A 14786-nucleotide genomic window follows, 5' to 3' on the forward strand; every position below is an offset into this window, starting at 1 on the left:
ACTAAACACCTGACCTCTCTTCCGTCTTAACACACTCTTTTGTTACACTCTCCAGCTACTTGCAGCTTGTGGGATAGTGAGGATTTCTGTGCTCTGGTTTATACATCCATGTCACTGGGCAAATTAATTTTATCTATGTTGGAGTTTGAAATTATTATATTCTTGAATTCATGTCACCACTGTAAAGTACAAAAGGGCTTACAAACAGTCTTTGTTTTTTTCAAAGTAAATTAGTAAAATTCTTCTATGGATTCTGGTGCCAGACACATGAAGTGACTGAACCTGTTTTGTTTTTTTATTTGTTTTTTATTTGTGGAACTTATTATTTCAACAGTTTGGCACAGTACAGACCACAAAAATAGATGATGATGATAATAATAATAATAATAATAATAATAAGATAAAATAATAAAACCTCCCTCTTTGGCACTGCGTGACATTACAATCCTAATGTACATTTGTACTATCTTGCGCTATATCACAGTACTCATTACTTGCCACATTATAAAAGTACTCATTTCAGTCCATATTATCACAGTAGTCGCTACAGATCATGTTATCAAAGTACTCATTACATGCCACGTTATCAAAGTACTCACTGCAGATTATATTATCAAAGTATTTATTACAAACCATATTATCAAGGTACTTATGATTACATACCATATTATCAGGGGTTTGGGACTATTCTAGGTTAAAATAAAAGGTGGTTAAACTACAAATGTCTGCTGGCTAAACTGTCCAATGTTAGGTGGTAAACTCATAAAAGGGTGAGTAAACCCTGTTGCATTTGAAAAAGGTGGGTAAAACTGTTTATCTGCGTTTACCCTCCTCTACATCCCAAATAATAAAATCAACAGGGCTAATGCAAAATATTAATAGCCACATTATGCTTAAAGAGCTGACTCTTTGATTCGGCTCCTTTACGAACACCTCATCTCCTCAGCCGAATCCTATCGTAAATCGGTTTGGCATACTGATGATTACAGTTAGGCTAAATGGCATGTTTGCACCAATTTAAACAGTCAGACTCCTGTGTGGATGGACAGATTGTGATTGACAGCCAAAGCATACTGTGGCAAATGATCAGCAATGGGTTCGACTGAAACAACTCAAAGGGTGGTCCAAAAATGTATGATTTTTTTTTTTATTGCTTGTTTTTGTAAGTTGCTGAAAATAGCAAAAGATCATTGATATAGGCTGCTTAAATATAATCACTTGATTGTGAGGACTGTATGATTAAGATGACTAATTTAAGTCTAATGCGTGGTCTCTTTCTTGGCCACATGAATTTTGGTATTAAACGGTCCAATAGATTAAATGTAGTTCTTGGGAACTTGACAGGCAACATTTGGAATAGATGGAGCATCCTAGGTAAAACATTCATACCTACACTCTCTATTCATTCTGTGAGGGATATGGGGAGTGGTGTCCAGCGCTACAGTTCATTATTGATACATTTCATTATTTTGTCATAATTTGCACCATATAATTTTGGTAAGGAATGAGGGATATATATTCCAAGGTATTTAATCCCTCCTTTAGGCCATTTAAACCCACTCTGGGATTTCACCGAGTGGGGAACTCCATGGCTATGTCCATGGCTTCCGTTTTATCTACATTTATTGTATACCATGAATAAAAGCCAAACTGATGTATAATCTTTTTTTAGACAAGGTACTGTTGTCGTGTGATCAGACAAATACAACAGGACATCATCTGCATATATTATGTTCCTGTCATCTCTGATTAGCTGAGCTAAAGGTTCGATGCAAATTGCAAACAGTAGGGGTGATAGTGAGCACCCCGTCTACAGCCTCGTTCCAGAGTAAAGGCTTCTGATCTAGACCCATTAACTCTAAGGAGGCCTGTGTGTTTTAATCCATTTGAGAAAGCTGGGTACAATATTTAATTAATTTAGTAACGACCGTTTTATAAACCCGGTCTGATCAGAGTCCATTACATGAGTTATGATTTTGTTAACCCGTCTGGCTAGAATTGTTATTAGTATGCACTGAACCTGGTTTTAATTGAAATTTTAGTTGTTAATATCCCGTACTACCAAATTGCCTAGATTATATGATCTAGTCTTGTATCTTTCTCAGTTAGATATAGGATGTAAGATCTAATAACTTTCAGCCGGCTCAACACAAACATCAACCTGAGTATACTGCTGTTGAGGGAAAAGCAACTGCCATAAAAAACACTGGACATCATCTTTTAAAAAAATAAAATTATTTAATTGTTATGGTTTATTAAATGGTTTATTTAGCAAATGTAACTTCCTTGTGCATAGATGGCCTGCATGGAAAAACTATTTACTCAACACTAGTATCCTAGCCTTACATAAGCACATTTGCACTATTCCTGAGTTGCACTTTCCACCCAGGAATGTACAGACGAGATTTTTATAGAAACAAAACAAATGCACTTGTTATACTGGTTCTGTTTGTTTGTAAGTTGATAGTCTAGGTTACTGTTTCAGTCACTCTCTTGGAGCTGGAATGATCAGAACGAGGATTTTTCTGTTGAAAGAGGGACTGAAGTTGACAGTAGCAGAAAAACATACATGTACTGTATAGTAACTAAGTTCCTGGTTACTTTTACTCACTTTTACTTTGAACCTGATAGAGCTTGGTAACTGAGGACTTCCAGTTGAATGCCAACTGTGCTGTGAAGATGTGGTTAGTGAGTCCATGCTGTCTTGTTTCCCTTCCAGTTCCCAATGGGCCCCGGCTCTGACGGACCCCTGGGAGCCATGGCTGGGATGGAACCACACCACATGAACGGGTCACTAGGTAACACGACGCACCACAATACACTTACTAACAACACAGAAATGTTTGAGTTGCATTCTTGCAGATTAAATGATTTCAGAGTACACTTTTGTCCACTATGTCACGTGATACTTCAGTAGAGGACAATATATTGTATTTCAGGTAGAGCCACTGCATAAAAATGGCTTTCTTATGGTCATAGAATACAAATTGATTTATTGTTTGTCATATTGTTTCATTCTTAGGCTCTGGTGATATGGATGGAATGAACAAGGTAAATCTTGTAACCATGCAGAGAGCCTTTGCATTTAGAGCTTAATCTTGAATAAAGTGAAATGTTATACATTTAAAAAAAACATTGTGCAATCTTGGTCTCCAGAATTCCCCAAACAATTTAAGTGGCATTAGCAATCCTCCTGGGACCCCAAGGGATGACGGGGAGCTGAGTGGAAACTTCCTCCACTCCTTTCAGAGTGAGAACGTAAGTCTCCCTTCTTGCCAGTTCCTCTTCTCAGCTAACATCACTAGACTGTTGGTGACTGTAATAGCACTTTGATGAAGCCAGAGGTAGAGCGCTGTTGACCACACAGTAAAGCCACAGTCACAGCATATTAACATCACTGACTACAGTAGCAGTGTGGAGAGCTAGCTGGGCGTTTGACCAAGGAGAACTTAGTAGGGAAAAGGTGTGCTTTAATCGTCTCTTCTCTGTGCCTCCATAGTACTCTCCAACCATGACGATGAGTGTGTGATCCCCCCCTCAACCCCACCCGACATTATTTGCCATCATTCCGAGGATCTGAACTCACTATAGGACACGGCCAAACACATCAGCACCGAATCAGGGACAGGCGCCATTTTGGTTCCACACTAACGCCAGAATGCTGATCGGAGAAAAATCGAAATGGCTGGCGACTACTACTCCTTGCTCAAAATGAAGGACAATTTCTCCATTTATCACAACCCCAAGTGTGACAAAAACCAGCTACTGAAAAATGCATACATGACACGTTTTATGTTCTTTGCAGAGCCCCCATAACCCTCTCAGTCCCCTCAACCCTAGAGCGAAGAGAAAAAAAATGGTTGAAGTTTACCTCTTGTTCTTTTAATTATTGCTTTGTGGTGCAAGATGTGCAGGAAATGTCTCCGCTTTTGTCACTTAAAACACTGGAGAGTGTGTATATGCATTGTGAGCTTGGAAAGTCTTTGTCTTGTCATTTTACTTATCGCCATGCATACTGTGTCACCAAAGTCAGTTGACATAGGACTCAGATCTTGCCTTTTACTCAGTGGCCACCTTTTATGAAACATGTACTATTCTACCCAATGCCCACCCTTCTATTTAAAGAGGTTTGCAAGGGGAAAAGACTTGAAAGAATACGGCTTTTATTCTGACGACCTTTCACGGTATGTAAGTGCTCAGATGGTTCTTACAATGTCAAATTGATCCCATTTGATCAATTTCAGTCTCTTATTGTTGACAGCGATGCGATTCTGCACTCTTTGCTGTTTCATTTAAACAGCTAGATTGCTGTTGCGTTCTGTCAAGGGAAGCCTGACTTCGGCATAAGAAGTGAGTGCATGAATGCTGAGAATCTGTGTACAACATACTACCTAGTGCTGCTCTTCTCTATGTGGACACCTGCTTTAAGATGTGGTGTATATCTCTTTACCTGTCTGTGCTTAACACTCTGTGCTCTTCATCGTCGTAGCCTTCTGTGTTATTTCCAGTTTGGTTGATTATGATGAAATGGCTGTGAATGAGCTGCCCATTTAAAATCTGGCATACATATTGGTTGTTCATACTTCCCTCCTGCATCATTGGTCGTCCCCTTCTTGCCCACCCACACATTTTTTTAATATTTTGATACAATCTTTGACTACATATATTGCCCCAGTTATTCAGAGTTAGTCAAAGCTTTCTAAACCGATTCTAGTAGGCATCATTATAAACTTAGCGGCAGTCTTGTAAATGTGATGAATTTTTTTTCTTTTTTCCTGTGAACATTACGCATTATACACATCTGTCCTATGTTGCCTTTATTTGCTGATATTTTTTTATTTCAAATTAAGGAAAGATTGCTTGTTAATATAATTTTACAATAACTTAACTACCTGTGTGGGTTGTTTTATTTTGAATCATGTCGATTCATATCACATTAGTTTCAAGAGTAACTGAGTTTAGAATATGCTACTAAAGCTGTGGACATGACAAATAGTGATAAATGAAAACTTCAGTTACACATATACAAAGTATTCAGCTGATGCATAAAACTTGCCACAAAGAGTGATGTCTTGTAAGGTAGCAGATGTGGGGAAAATACAGGTGTGAAAGTATAATTGTTCAACAGTCAGCAGCTAACATTACGTTCACATGTCCTCTCCTATTACTGCTCCAACAACACCATACACACCAGCCTGTAGTAGGCAGGATGCATCAGCAGATCACTTATCTCTTCACTTATTCGTGCCTGCAGTGGAACCAGGGGGTGCTGTAGTCCACAGCTACCAGACAAACAAGATCCTGGAGCATGAGGGGGTGACTTTGTGGCAGGGCAACACTCTGCATGCTGTGACATGAGAGGACAAGGGACACAGTGTTTCAGTTGTGTACACCAGTGGTTCTCAACTTGCAGGTGGGGACCACTCCAGTGGGTCACTAGATAAATCTGAGGGGTCACAAGATGATTAATGTGATGGGAAAGGAAAATAAATAAATAAAAAATAATAAATAAAATAAATAAAAATAAATAAATAAAAATATATATATATATATAAAAATATACATTTTTTTCTAATCTGAGGATTTTTGTGAAATATTGGTTAGTTTTACCTCTTGGAGACTAAATTATTCAAATGACACAATGTGAGATGTTTATAGGAGAAAATGACTCTTTGGTAGAAGTCCTCACAACCCACAGACATCTAATACCTGTGATGAGGGGTAGCAGGTTGACACTATTTTATTTTATGGGATCAAAGGCCAAAAGGTGGGAAGCTCTGGTCTGCACTACCTTGTGAACTGTTGTCTGAATATATCAGATTTTCCTTTACCTGTCTCTTTACCATAACTGGGTCTCCTTGGTAGAACCCTCCTCGCTGTACATCGATCGGATGATGACAAATCGCTACGTAGTAGGTGGGGCAGTGGCAGGTCAATAGGTTTGACAGGCTTATGAAGGATAACTAGACATTTGGCAGTTTCCCAGACTGGCAACTGAAAACATCATTGCACATCCTCAGGCCTTCATTTCTACACAAGCAACATGTGGAACATGACCAGTACAAGAAAATATATTGAACACTGAAACGGCAACTTTTCACAAGGTGTAAGTAGGATATTTTTTGGATGCATGCATGGCATCGAAGTGGTGAGACTGGGATCATGTTGAGTCGGGGTCCTTCGAGGTACAGAACACAGATGTAGAGTTTTCCGGGTAAGATGACCTTATAACTTCTGGTAATACATTTTCTGAATCAAAGCCAGACTTAAAATTTTCAGAATCTGACCTGCATGCTAAATCCAAACAACCTTACTCACCTTGCAGCTCTCCCCCCTTGCTGGCTGTCTCTGAGGAAAGGGTTTGCTATCTGGATTTGTCTATGAGTAAGGCAGCTTAAATCAACTGGGGTTATTACGTTTCTTTGTGGGCAAGTTGATTTTGAAGATGATGATGCAAACTCAGCCAGAGGGATCACTCCAAAGTCTGGGATCCTAAAAGAAAAACAGCCTCATGTTTTTCATGTCTGTTGCTCTCCTTTTGAAGTAAAAATGGTTTCACATTGCCCTCTGGTGGGCTGCACTGGACTCTACTGCCTTGCAGAGACCTCTGGCCTAGACACAATATTTACACTCCCTAAAAGCAATTGAACATGCTACACAAGCTGGCTTTGGTTTTACTGGAAGATTCAGACGTCTTAACAAAAGTCCACGGTTGGGAGGATCTGACAGTGTTCTGGTTCCTGTCTAACAATAGGAAACGAGGCTGAGCTGCTGGTGGCTGCTCTCCACAGGATGTGGCCTGGCTGGGCAGCAGCCAAACCTCCTCTCCAACTTCAGAGCCACACAGTTAATGTTATGAAAGCTGTAATCGCACAAAACTGCTTTGTTCTCTACCAAATCCTACTAACTTGTAACCATGAGTTATGATCCTGTAGTTTCTAAGTCTTGATTAGGCACAGGATTCTATTGTGCTTTATATATTAAGATATTCCTTACTTTTTTCAGCAGGGTTTACTTTAACAATCTCTTTTAGACTAATCAGACAAGCTAAGGCCCACATTAACACTAATGCTGCTCTTTTATTGTGCAGATCATGAAAGTATTACAGGAGAACATTAAAATGCACCCAAATATATGAGCATGTTATTCATTTAGTGTTGTTGGGTGTGGAGAAGAGGCAAAAGCTATAACAAAAAAAGCCAATTAAACTAATACTGTTAAACAGTCGGGAGTCTTATTATTGTTACCTTGAGAGAAATTAAAATATCTCACTGTTGCATCTACAGTATTTTCCATTATAATAGTTATGCCATTTTGTGCTCAGTCACCACTTACATACATTTTCATCAATAAAACAGAGACCTTGAAAAGCCACAAAACCCACATTTGATTAAACTTATGTAACACTATCAAAGAATTGAAATAACAGACAGGCAGTTAGTTTAAAAGTACACAATCAATGGATGTGCAAAGATTAGAAAGTTAGGTATTAACTCACATCAGGGCCTGAATGCCACACTCCACAACTCACATGTATGCATACTGGATTCACTGAACTTGCACGACCCATATACAGCAGAGTACGTTTACCATTTATCACTTCCAGACAAGACAGCAAACAACAGCCAGATTGTCATGTGGTGTAAGACTGCCATGTGTGTCTACATTAAAGCCCTGCAGCCATTTTCGATGAAGAAACATGATGTAAAAATGAAAACCTCTGGAGCTTTGGTAGACAATCTTATTTTGTCTTAATGGGTCGGGAGAGAGAGCAGATGAGTCACAGCGACTCAGAGAAGCGACAATACAGCTACAGATGTGTGGCAAACAATGGCTTACACAGTTCTTGTGCTTCTTGTTTTAATTTACTGTGAGTGCAATAACTTGGATCATCCATGTTTTGTGAGTGAAAATTGAACAAAATGTGATTTAAATGTAGCTTTTTCATCTCCACCCAGCTTCACTGGCTTGCAGTGGAGTATGGAAACTGACTAACTGATCATTTGGTAACCATTGTCAAGATAAAACAAACGCATTTTAGGTCATATGTTGCGTATCAATTTGAGAACTTGATGCAGAAGTCTTCCCAGGTTATTCTTTATTATACTATAATGGAAACATTCAGAAGAAATTTGATTGTGATATAAGAACATTCAAAAGGAAATGCAGATTGTTTAACAAGATTATACATTAAATGTGTAAAATCACAAGTGTTCCTACATAATTCAGAGAAGGCCTACTTTTAAGTCATCTTTCATCAGATTACAGTTACCAGAGGTTTGCACTGTAATTATCATATAAAAAGCAGCCTACTGTGAAATTACCTTGGAGCATTCATAGACAATAGGAAACCTTAGTGGTTAATAGTTTACAATGCTGATGGTATACTTAATGATAACTGCCAGAGAAGTGGAAAACAAGTGCTTTCATTGACTTAAATCTTAAGGTCTTTTAAACTTTGACATTAAGACAACTTCGGTGACATCTGTACATTATGCGATACCTCAAACACAAACTCTTGACTGGACTGTCTCTCCGAGTTTCACTTCATCTGGCTACAGAGGCCAACGGTTTTATCTGTAGTCGTCACTAAGAAACGCTGAGAGGCGAGTTCAAGCTCAGAGATTGACAGTTGAGATACGTTTTTGGAGCATAGGAGAGCCAGAAGGAAACATTAGTGCAACCCTCCAAGGGTTATACTATTATTATTACTATCATTATTATTATTTTACTATTTCTACACATGAAATGGTTGATGTAAGAGATGCCAGAGAACAGCTACAGAACTACATGACTTGAATAAACAACCTTCTTATTTCATCTTCTCCAGGAACGAACGCACCTCCAGTGGATTGTAGCCCCAAGGCCCCGTCGAACCCTTGGGAACAAAGAGCGAGGAGAGTTTAAAAACGCATAACATTTTCATTTAGATACCACTTTCATTAGAATCAGAAAGAAGATATCAGCATAAGACATCAGAGACATGTCTTTGCCATGTGATAATGTGTAATTCCACATTTCTGGCATGGCTAACGTGAGCCTGGCTCCACGCCAAGAATTCCAGTGTTGTGTCTGTTTCTTTCACTGCTCCATCTCACGCGATATCATGAGAAGAGATAATGTAGGGACCTTTACACCCACAATGTTGGTATTACTTCTAATCACGCAATTGCATGAGAGGAGCAAACAGGATCACATAGAATAAAAGTACAGGAATTTGTTTTGGTGTCAGTGGTGTACATATCTCACCTTGTAGACAACTTTCCCAGCCTGCAGCACGTAAAGCCTCTCAGGCAGAGCGCCATACTTTATGGCAGTGACATTGTTCATTTCATCCACAACCACCGGACACAGGGGCTCCTTTTGAACCAGGATCTGTGCTGCAGACAGCCTGTCCTCCAGGCTCCGGTGCTGGTTGATGTCAAAGTTGTTGGTAAAGGCCCAACCGTCTGACACAGAGATAAACAATGTGATTTAACTGGAATGACACCGAATGCAGCAGTACATCAAAGTTAAGGAGCATATAATGAATCCTGTTTTATGGTTGCATAAGTGCATTACGAGCTAAAGCAGTTTTACTAAAGTGAACATTAGACTGTTTTTGTAAACTATGATGACATAAGTCAAAAGAAGACTAAATGAACGCTTTTATAGTTTTAACTCATTAAGTGATGTAATCCTCCAAAAATGTAAATGTTAAAAAGCTGCATTTAAAAACCTCCACTACAGGGATTTCTCATCAGGCTGTAAAGTGGGGAAGGCCATTGATAAATATAGATTATACTGTATATTTGTGGGTAAGGTAAGTACTTAAAAAAAAAAAAAAAGGCACACATCCATCTTCAAAATTTTAAGAGTATATTTTTGTCCAATGTGCACTTGACCCTCCTCTAGCAGATTTTAGAAGTACAGTTTCTCCTCCACCAATAAATGTCATGATGATAAGGACTTCACCTGGCACAACTTTCACTCACCTGTTGAATGTGCCTCGGAGATGTAGACCACAAGAAAGTCCGCTACATCGCTGAAGTCCTTGACGAGTTGCTTGAACTCCTCAAGTTTGTAGATAAATGGGGGTCAGGTGCAACTTCCAAAACTCAACACCAGCGGTCTGTTGCCTGCAGAGAAATACAGGTCAAAACTTCTGAGCAGGGAGAGATGCAAATGCACCAAAACACGAAAACTCGAGTATCATCACGCACCTTTCAAATACTTGCAGATGCTTGTTTTCTCTCCCTCCATGCTGACCACAGCTGAGTCCGGAGCTTCTCCTCCCGCAAAGGCCTCTTGTCCGAGAGACAACCACATATGCTGAGAGGCAGTTTTGATGAAGTTCATAGAGACAAATGTCAGACCCCAGTCCTCATATCTAAAGTTGGGATTCTGGGTCATGGTCGTCTTTTCACCCATTTTGAGGATTACTTTCTTGGTGAGGCTTGGTGAAATAAAATGCATGATCCTGAGTATGAAACTGAGTCCTATCATATAGAAAAACAAGCATACTGTTGATAAACAGAGCATCAGTCTTTGCAAAAACATGCTCGCTCCTTGGTGGTGACCTCGCGTTTTCACAGCGTCTCTTGCAAAACTGCCATCTGATTGTTAAAGACGTCTGTTAACGCCCACTCGGCTCAAGTTTGATAACAGCTGCCTTCAAGGCCTCTTTGTGAGCTCGTACTTTCTAGATCCCAAGTAGCAAATACTTTGGTTAAAACGTCTCGTTTATTCCCTGCGCCCTCCTTTCCTTTTTCTCCGTAAATCGATGTTTGCGTTTCCATCTCGCCTCCCAGTACTGTTGATGTTACTTTATGGTCTCTCTTTAGGAAACTTTAGGGTTGCAGCTTCAGGGGTATTTTCGTGAACTCACAGATGTTTACTTATCTACCCGAAATTATTAAATGTTTGCCAGGGCTGAAACCAAAATTTGATTTAAATATTTATTCTTTGGAATTGGCATGCCATTGCCACTAGCATAATCTCTGCCTCTCCCTGTTGATAGAGGGACGAGCCGCAGCGGCATATTTACTAGTCATCTCCACCACTGATTTGGCGTTATCTGTCGCTATAATTCGAGCCTATAACAGATTTATACCAGCGGGAGGCAGAAAGACTACAAAAACAAACTCACATTGCACATTAAGCTTAGCTAGGAGATGGATTTTACCCTTCCCGCACCGAAGCTAGCTCATGAGCTAGCTAAACGTGAGGGAGACGTCAGAATTCGAAGGTGGCACGCGCTGCGGAAGTTATTAGCAGTTAATTCCATCAGAACTGGCGCTAGCTAGCTAATTGTTAGCTAGCAACTTAATTTAACTTAAGAAAGTTACACATTTCGGAGACACAGAGCGTCTTATATCGTCGCCATATGCTGAATGCAAGTCTTGGTTTGGTTTACCACATGAGGTCAAATGTCCTGCTGCTTTCTACTTCACTTACTAATGAAATGAAAAATCTGGCACATATCCCATGACTGAATAATTATGGGCATTTTGATGCAGAACTGTCAAAACATTTTCTGTTTTAGGGTCTGGCACACCTGGGGGGTATTCCATCAACGCCGCTAATGAAATCTGCGCTTTATTGAAAAGGCCCAGTTTGAATTTACGTCGACTTTGACTTAAGGCTCAAGCCATGTCTAGTCAACGTTAACTCAAGCCACACTTGAACAATCTAGCATTGAGCGCGCGCACGGAGTACAGGAGCAGCCCAAAACAGCCGATTGTCGGAAAGAGGATATATGTCGCAAAAAGAAAGGAAGACGAGAACGGTGGTCCTCTCAGCGGCGGAAAAAACCCTGCTGATGGAAATATACGAGGAAAGAAATCATCACCAAAAAGGACAATACTGCCGCGAGGGAGATTACTTGGCAAAAAATGCGTAAGTTTTACAAGCCTACTTATTATTTTATTTTATTTGTATTTGTTAATAAGGGAACATTCAGATCACTAGATAGCCTACAGTAAGACTGTGGCAATATTATCAGCAGGCTAGATAATATCAGATGTATGTTTAAAATTATTTTGTAGGCCAACTTAGGAGAGAACTGACATAACTACAGTGCATTTACTGTTTATTAGCCTAATTCTGTGAGGTGTGTGAAGCCTCTCTGACCTATATTCATTCCTCTGTTACATCTCAACAGGAGCCATCAATAGCCACGAAAGAATGTGGCAACAAGAGAAACTTAAGTACAAATGCATTTTCCATAGTGGTAGGCCTATAGCCTTTAATGAATATAATATATTTTGCAGACATTATTCCCCAAGGTACTCGGGAGCAATATGTACAAGGTATTATCTACTGCTTTTCCTCAACAGGTATCAGTATGGGCCTATGTCTTTCAGTGAATGGCGACACTATATGTCTGCTAGATCCCCCGACTCAAAATGCCCAAGGCTTACCTGACCCATATGTGTGAGTAGGTCTTTTGTTAAAACACTGCATCTTCTGCAGTTCTTTCTTCTTTTGCTTTATCAACTGCAGTGTTCTTCTGTTTGCAGGGAGATGGCGCCAGCCTCGGGCCCTTGATGAGGAGACGGTCTGCAGTCACAGAGATGCCAGAGGTAAGAGTAAGACCAAATGTGAAATGTTTTGAATGTGTCTACATTCTACGAATAATGTATAACCATACACCTTGCTGAAGGACATGACCGGAACAATAACTATGTAAGCATGAAATGGGTAACTCTTCATATTGCTGTTATCAACTACATAATGAGATGCTGTCTTTCTCTTTCACAGGATGTCTGTTCAATATACAATCATCATCTGGTCATTGGCATTGAAAGCCAGAAACTGGGCATGGAGTACAAAAAGCTAAAAATTAAGAAGTTGGAGATACAAACTGGATATAATTTTAAACACAACAGAAGTTCATGGTTGGGACTGTAATTAATGTTTTTTGTCTTCACAGCTTAAACAAAATGATTGAATTAATAACTTCCAACACAACTTTGGCACTTTTCTTTCTTAAATTATACATTCTAAGCTTTCAAATAAAAGGTTTCACTCCAAAATAAAGGGGATCATGAATAAAATGGGGATTAACTGAAATAGGTCTTAATGTTTCAGAACACATGACACATGTGATGCGAGTGCGAAAAGACACTTGACGGAACTGTATTTTGGGAATCTGTTTCCGCCCGTCAGACATTCTTTGACACACAGCTAAATTAAGCTCGACAGTTACCCTGCTACAGAGCAGGCTAGTTCAGCGGTATAAGTTACCTTACCTTGTGTGTAATTTACTGAGCAGGGAATCCTCTAAGCCATGGTAATGGAACTGCTCTCACTTAAATTAGCAAAACTTGTCAAAATAAGCCAGGATTTTCCTTTATCCACCTTGAATGACACCCCCCCCTTCCCCATTGTCCTCTCCAAATGATGGATGTGTCTTGCTTGCTGAATCAATCTTATTCTCAGGAGAAAAAAAACAATAATTGATATGAGTCACAATTTAAAATGTAACCAGTAAAATGAATGAGGTTGGATATGGTTTCTAAACTTCTTTTAATGAAAATAAGACAACATGACAACGTTACAGTGAAGGAACATGTAGTTACACAGAATGCCAACAATAACACTAAATATCCGTATTAATAGACATGCTCTCTCTTTATCCTGATAAAGGGAGGATCTCATCTGCATGCATTCATATTTCCAACAGCACGCAAAAGCAGCATCAGATCAAATTATTCCATTTGCGCGTTTTACAGCCCAGACGTCAGGTTGTACAGACAGAAAAAGCAAACACACCCCACCACCACTCTTCCACAACATTTAGAAACCTTCACTCAACAGTTTGTTCCACCCGCCTTGTATTTACATAATAACACAAGTGTGCTGTTACTGACGGTGTCAACGCTGACCTGAATTAGGATTTTCTCTTCTACGTAAAGGCCACTAGATGACACTACAGAATAGCATTTTCCACAAAAAAAGTACTGTTCAGATGGACACTAGCTCTCTTTACACTGGCTGAATCATAGGAAAGAACAATTTAACTGCGTGATTATGAACATTGGGAAGACTTTCTTTATTTTAAAATATAGCCGTTTTTAATTCAGGGAGTCCAATTTTAAATCCAGTAGGCCTATCCCAAAGATATCCAGGTGATCGTTTTGATCAGTCGTTTTTGCCCATAAACACTGATGAATGCAATCAGTCAGACGTAATGAACCATGATCCAAAGAACAATTAAAAAATAATTCAAGCAATCATGCAGTTGAAATGATGTAAGCAGTTCAAACAAAACAACAGCAAATGCTGAACAAAATGCCTCTCAGTGTATGAATTTTACTAAAATCTTCTTTGGAGGAATATGTGGGAAAATATCCAATCACTAACCTAAATTATGTGAAAAGTCTCTGCTCTATGAGCATTCATGTCCCGTGTTTCTCATTTCCCCCATCGGTCTCTCTATGCTATAAAACGAAAATATATAAATACAATAATGACAGCTGCTGTCTTACTGAGTCATGAGTGCACAGGTTACATTGTCTAATAAATATCACAAAAGTCCAAAAGAACTGTTCCCCTAAATAGCTTTTGTGGCATAAAACACTGAATTGGAGCGATGTTTCATTAAATGGCACTGTGGTTGTATGTAGTCTCTCGATCATGTACATGTTTTGAAACAAAGCAGAGGCTGATATGATTTGATCAGTGTGACAACTGCACCAAAGCTTGGAGAACACCATTGTTGAATGACCTGTTGTACATTTTTATTTTTATTTTTTTACTTCGAGCTTTGAAGGCTGGGTCCACGCCAAGTATCATAGGAGCAT

The 14786-nt window shown here is 39.3% G+C and overlaps 3 protein-coding genes across 8 annotated transcripts in view; 2 read left to right on the forward strand and 1 right to left on the reverse strand.

Moving 5' to 3' along the window:
• The window catches only part of ssbp3b (single stranded DNA binding protein 3b), a 16913-nt gene extending 12025 nt beyond the window's left edge, over positions 1–4888 (forward strand). For all 3 annotated transcript variants that reach the window (XM_044200421.1, XM_044200422.1, XM_044200423.1), the window contains 4 exons: positions 2720–2798; positions 3023–3051; positions 3157–3258; positions 3500–4888. In XM_044200421.1, the coding sequence (XP_044056356.1) occupies positions 2720–2798; positions 3023–3051; positions 3157–3258; positions 3500–3529 (240 nt within the window). In that variant the 3' untranslated portion in view covers positions 3530–4888. The remainder of the gene's footprint in view (positions 1–2719; positions 2799–3022; positions 3052–3156; positions 3259–3499) is intronic.
• A 3193-nt stretch (positions 4889–8081) lies between these two features.
• dio1 (iodothyronine deiodinase 1) lies at positions 8082–10540 on the reverse strand. Its single transcript, XM_044200427.1, has 4 exons — positions 10203–10540; positions 9975–10118; positions 9250–9449; positions 8082–8878 (listed from the first exon to the last, which is right to left on the reverse strand). The coding sequence occupies exons 1-4, from the start codon at positions 10537–10539 to the stop codon at positions 8813–8815; spliced, it is 747 nt and encodes a 248-aa protein (XP_044056362.1). The 5' UTR covers position 10540; the 3' UTR covers positions 8082–8812.
• Positions 10541–11742: 1202 nt separating this feature from the next.
• The window catches only part of LOC122878078 (zinc finger protein GLIS1), a 76186-nt gene continuing 73142 nt past the window's right edge, over positions 11743–14786 (forward strand). For 3 of the 4 annotated variants that reach the window (XM_044200405.1, XM_044200408.1, XM_044200406.1), the window contains exons 1-3: positions 11743–11877; positions 12318–12414; positions 12501–12563. The gene's annotated coding sequence lies outside the window, so the exon portion shown is untranslated. Of the gene's footprint in view, positions 11878–12142; positions 12212–12317; positions 12415–12500; positions 12564–14786 lie in introns of all 4 variants that reach the window. The other variant, XM_044200407.1, reaches the window with a different exon arrangement.

Source organism: Siniperca chuatsi, linkage group LG6, assembly GCF_020085105.1.
Source record: "Siniperca chuatsi isolate FFG_IHB_CAS linkage group LG6, ASM2008510v1, whole genome shotgun sequence".
NCBI lineage: Eukaryota > Metazoa > Chordata > Actinopteri > Centrarchiformes > Sinipercidae > Siniperca > Siniperca chuatsi.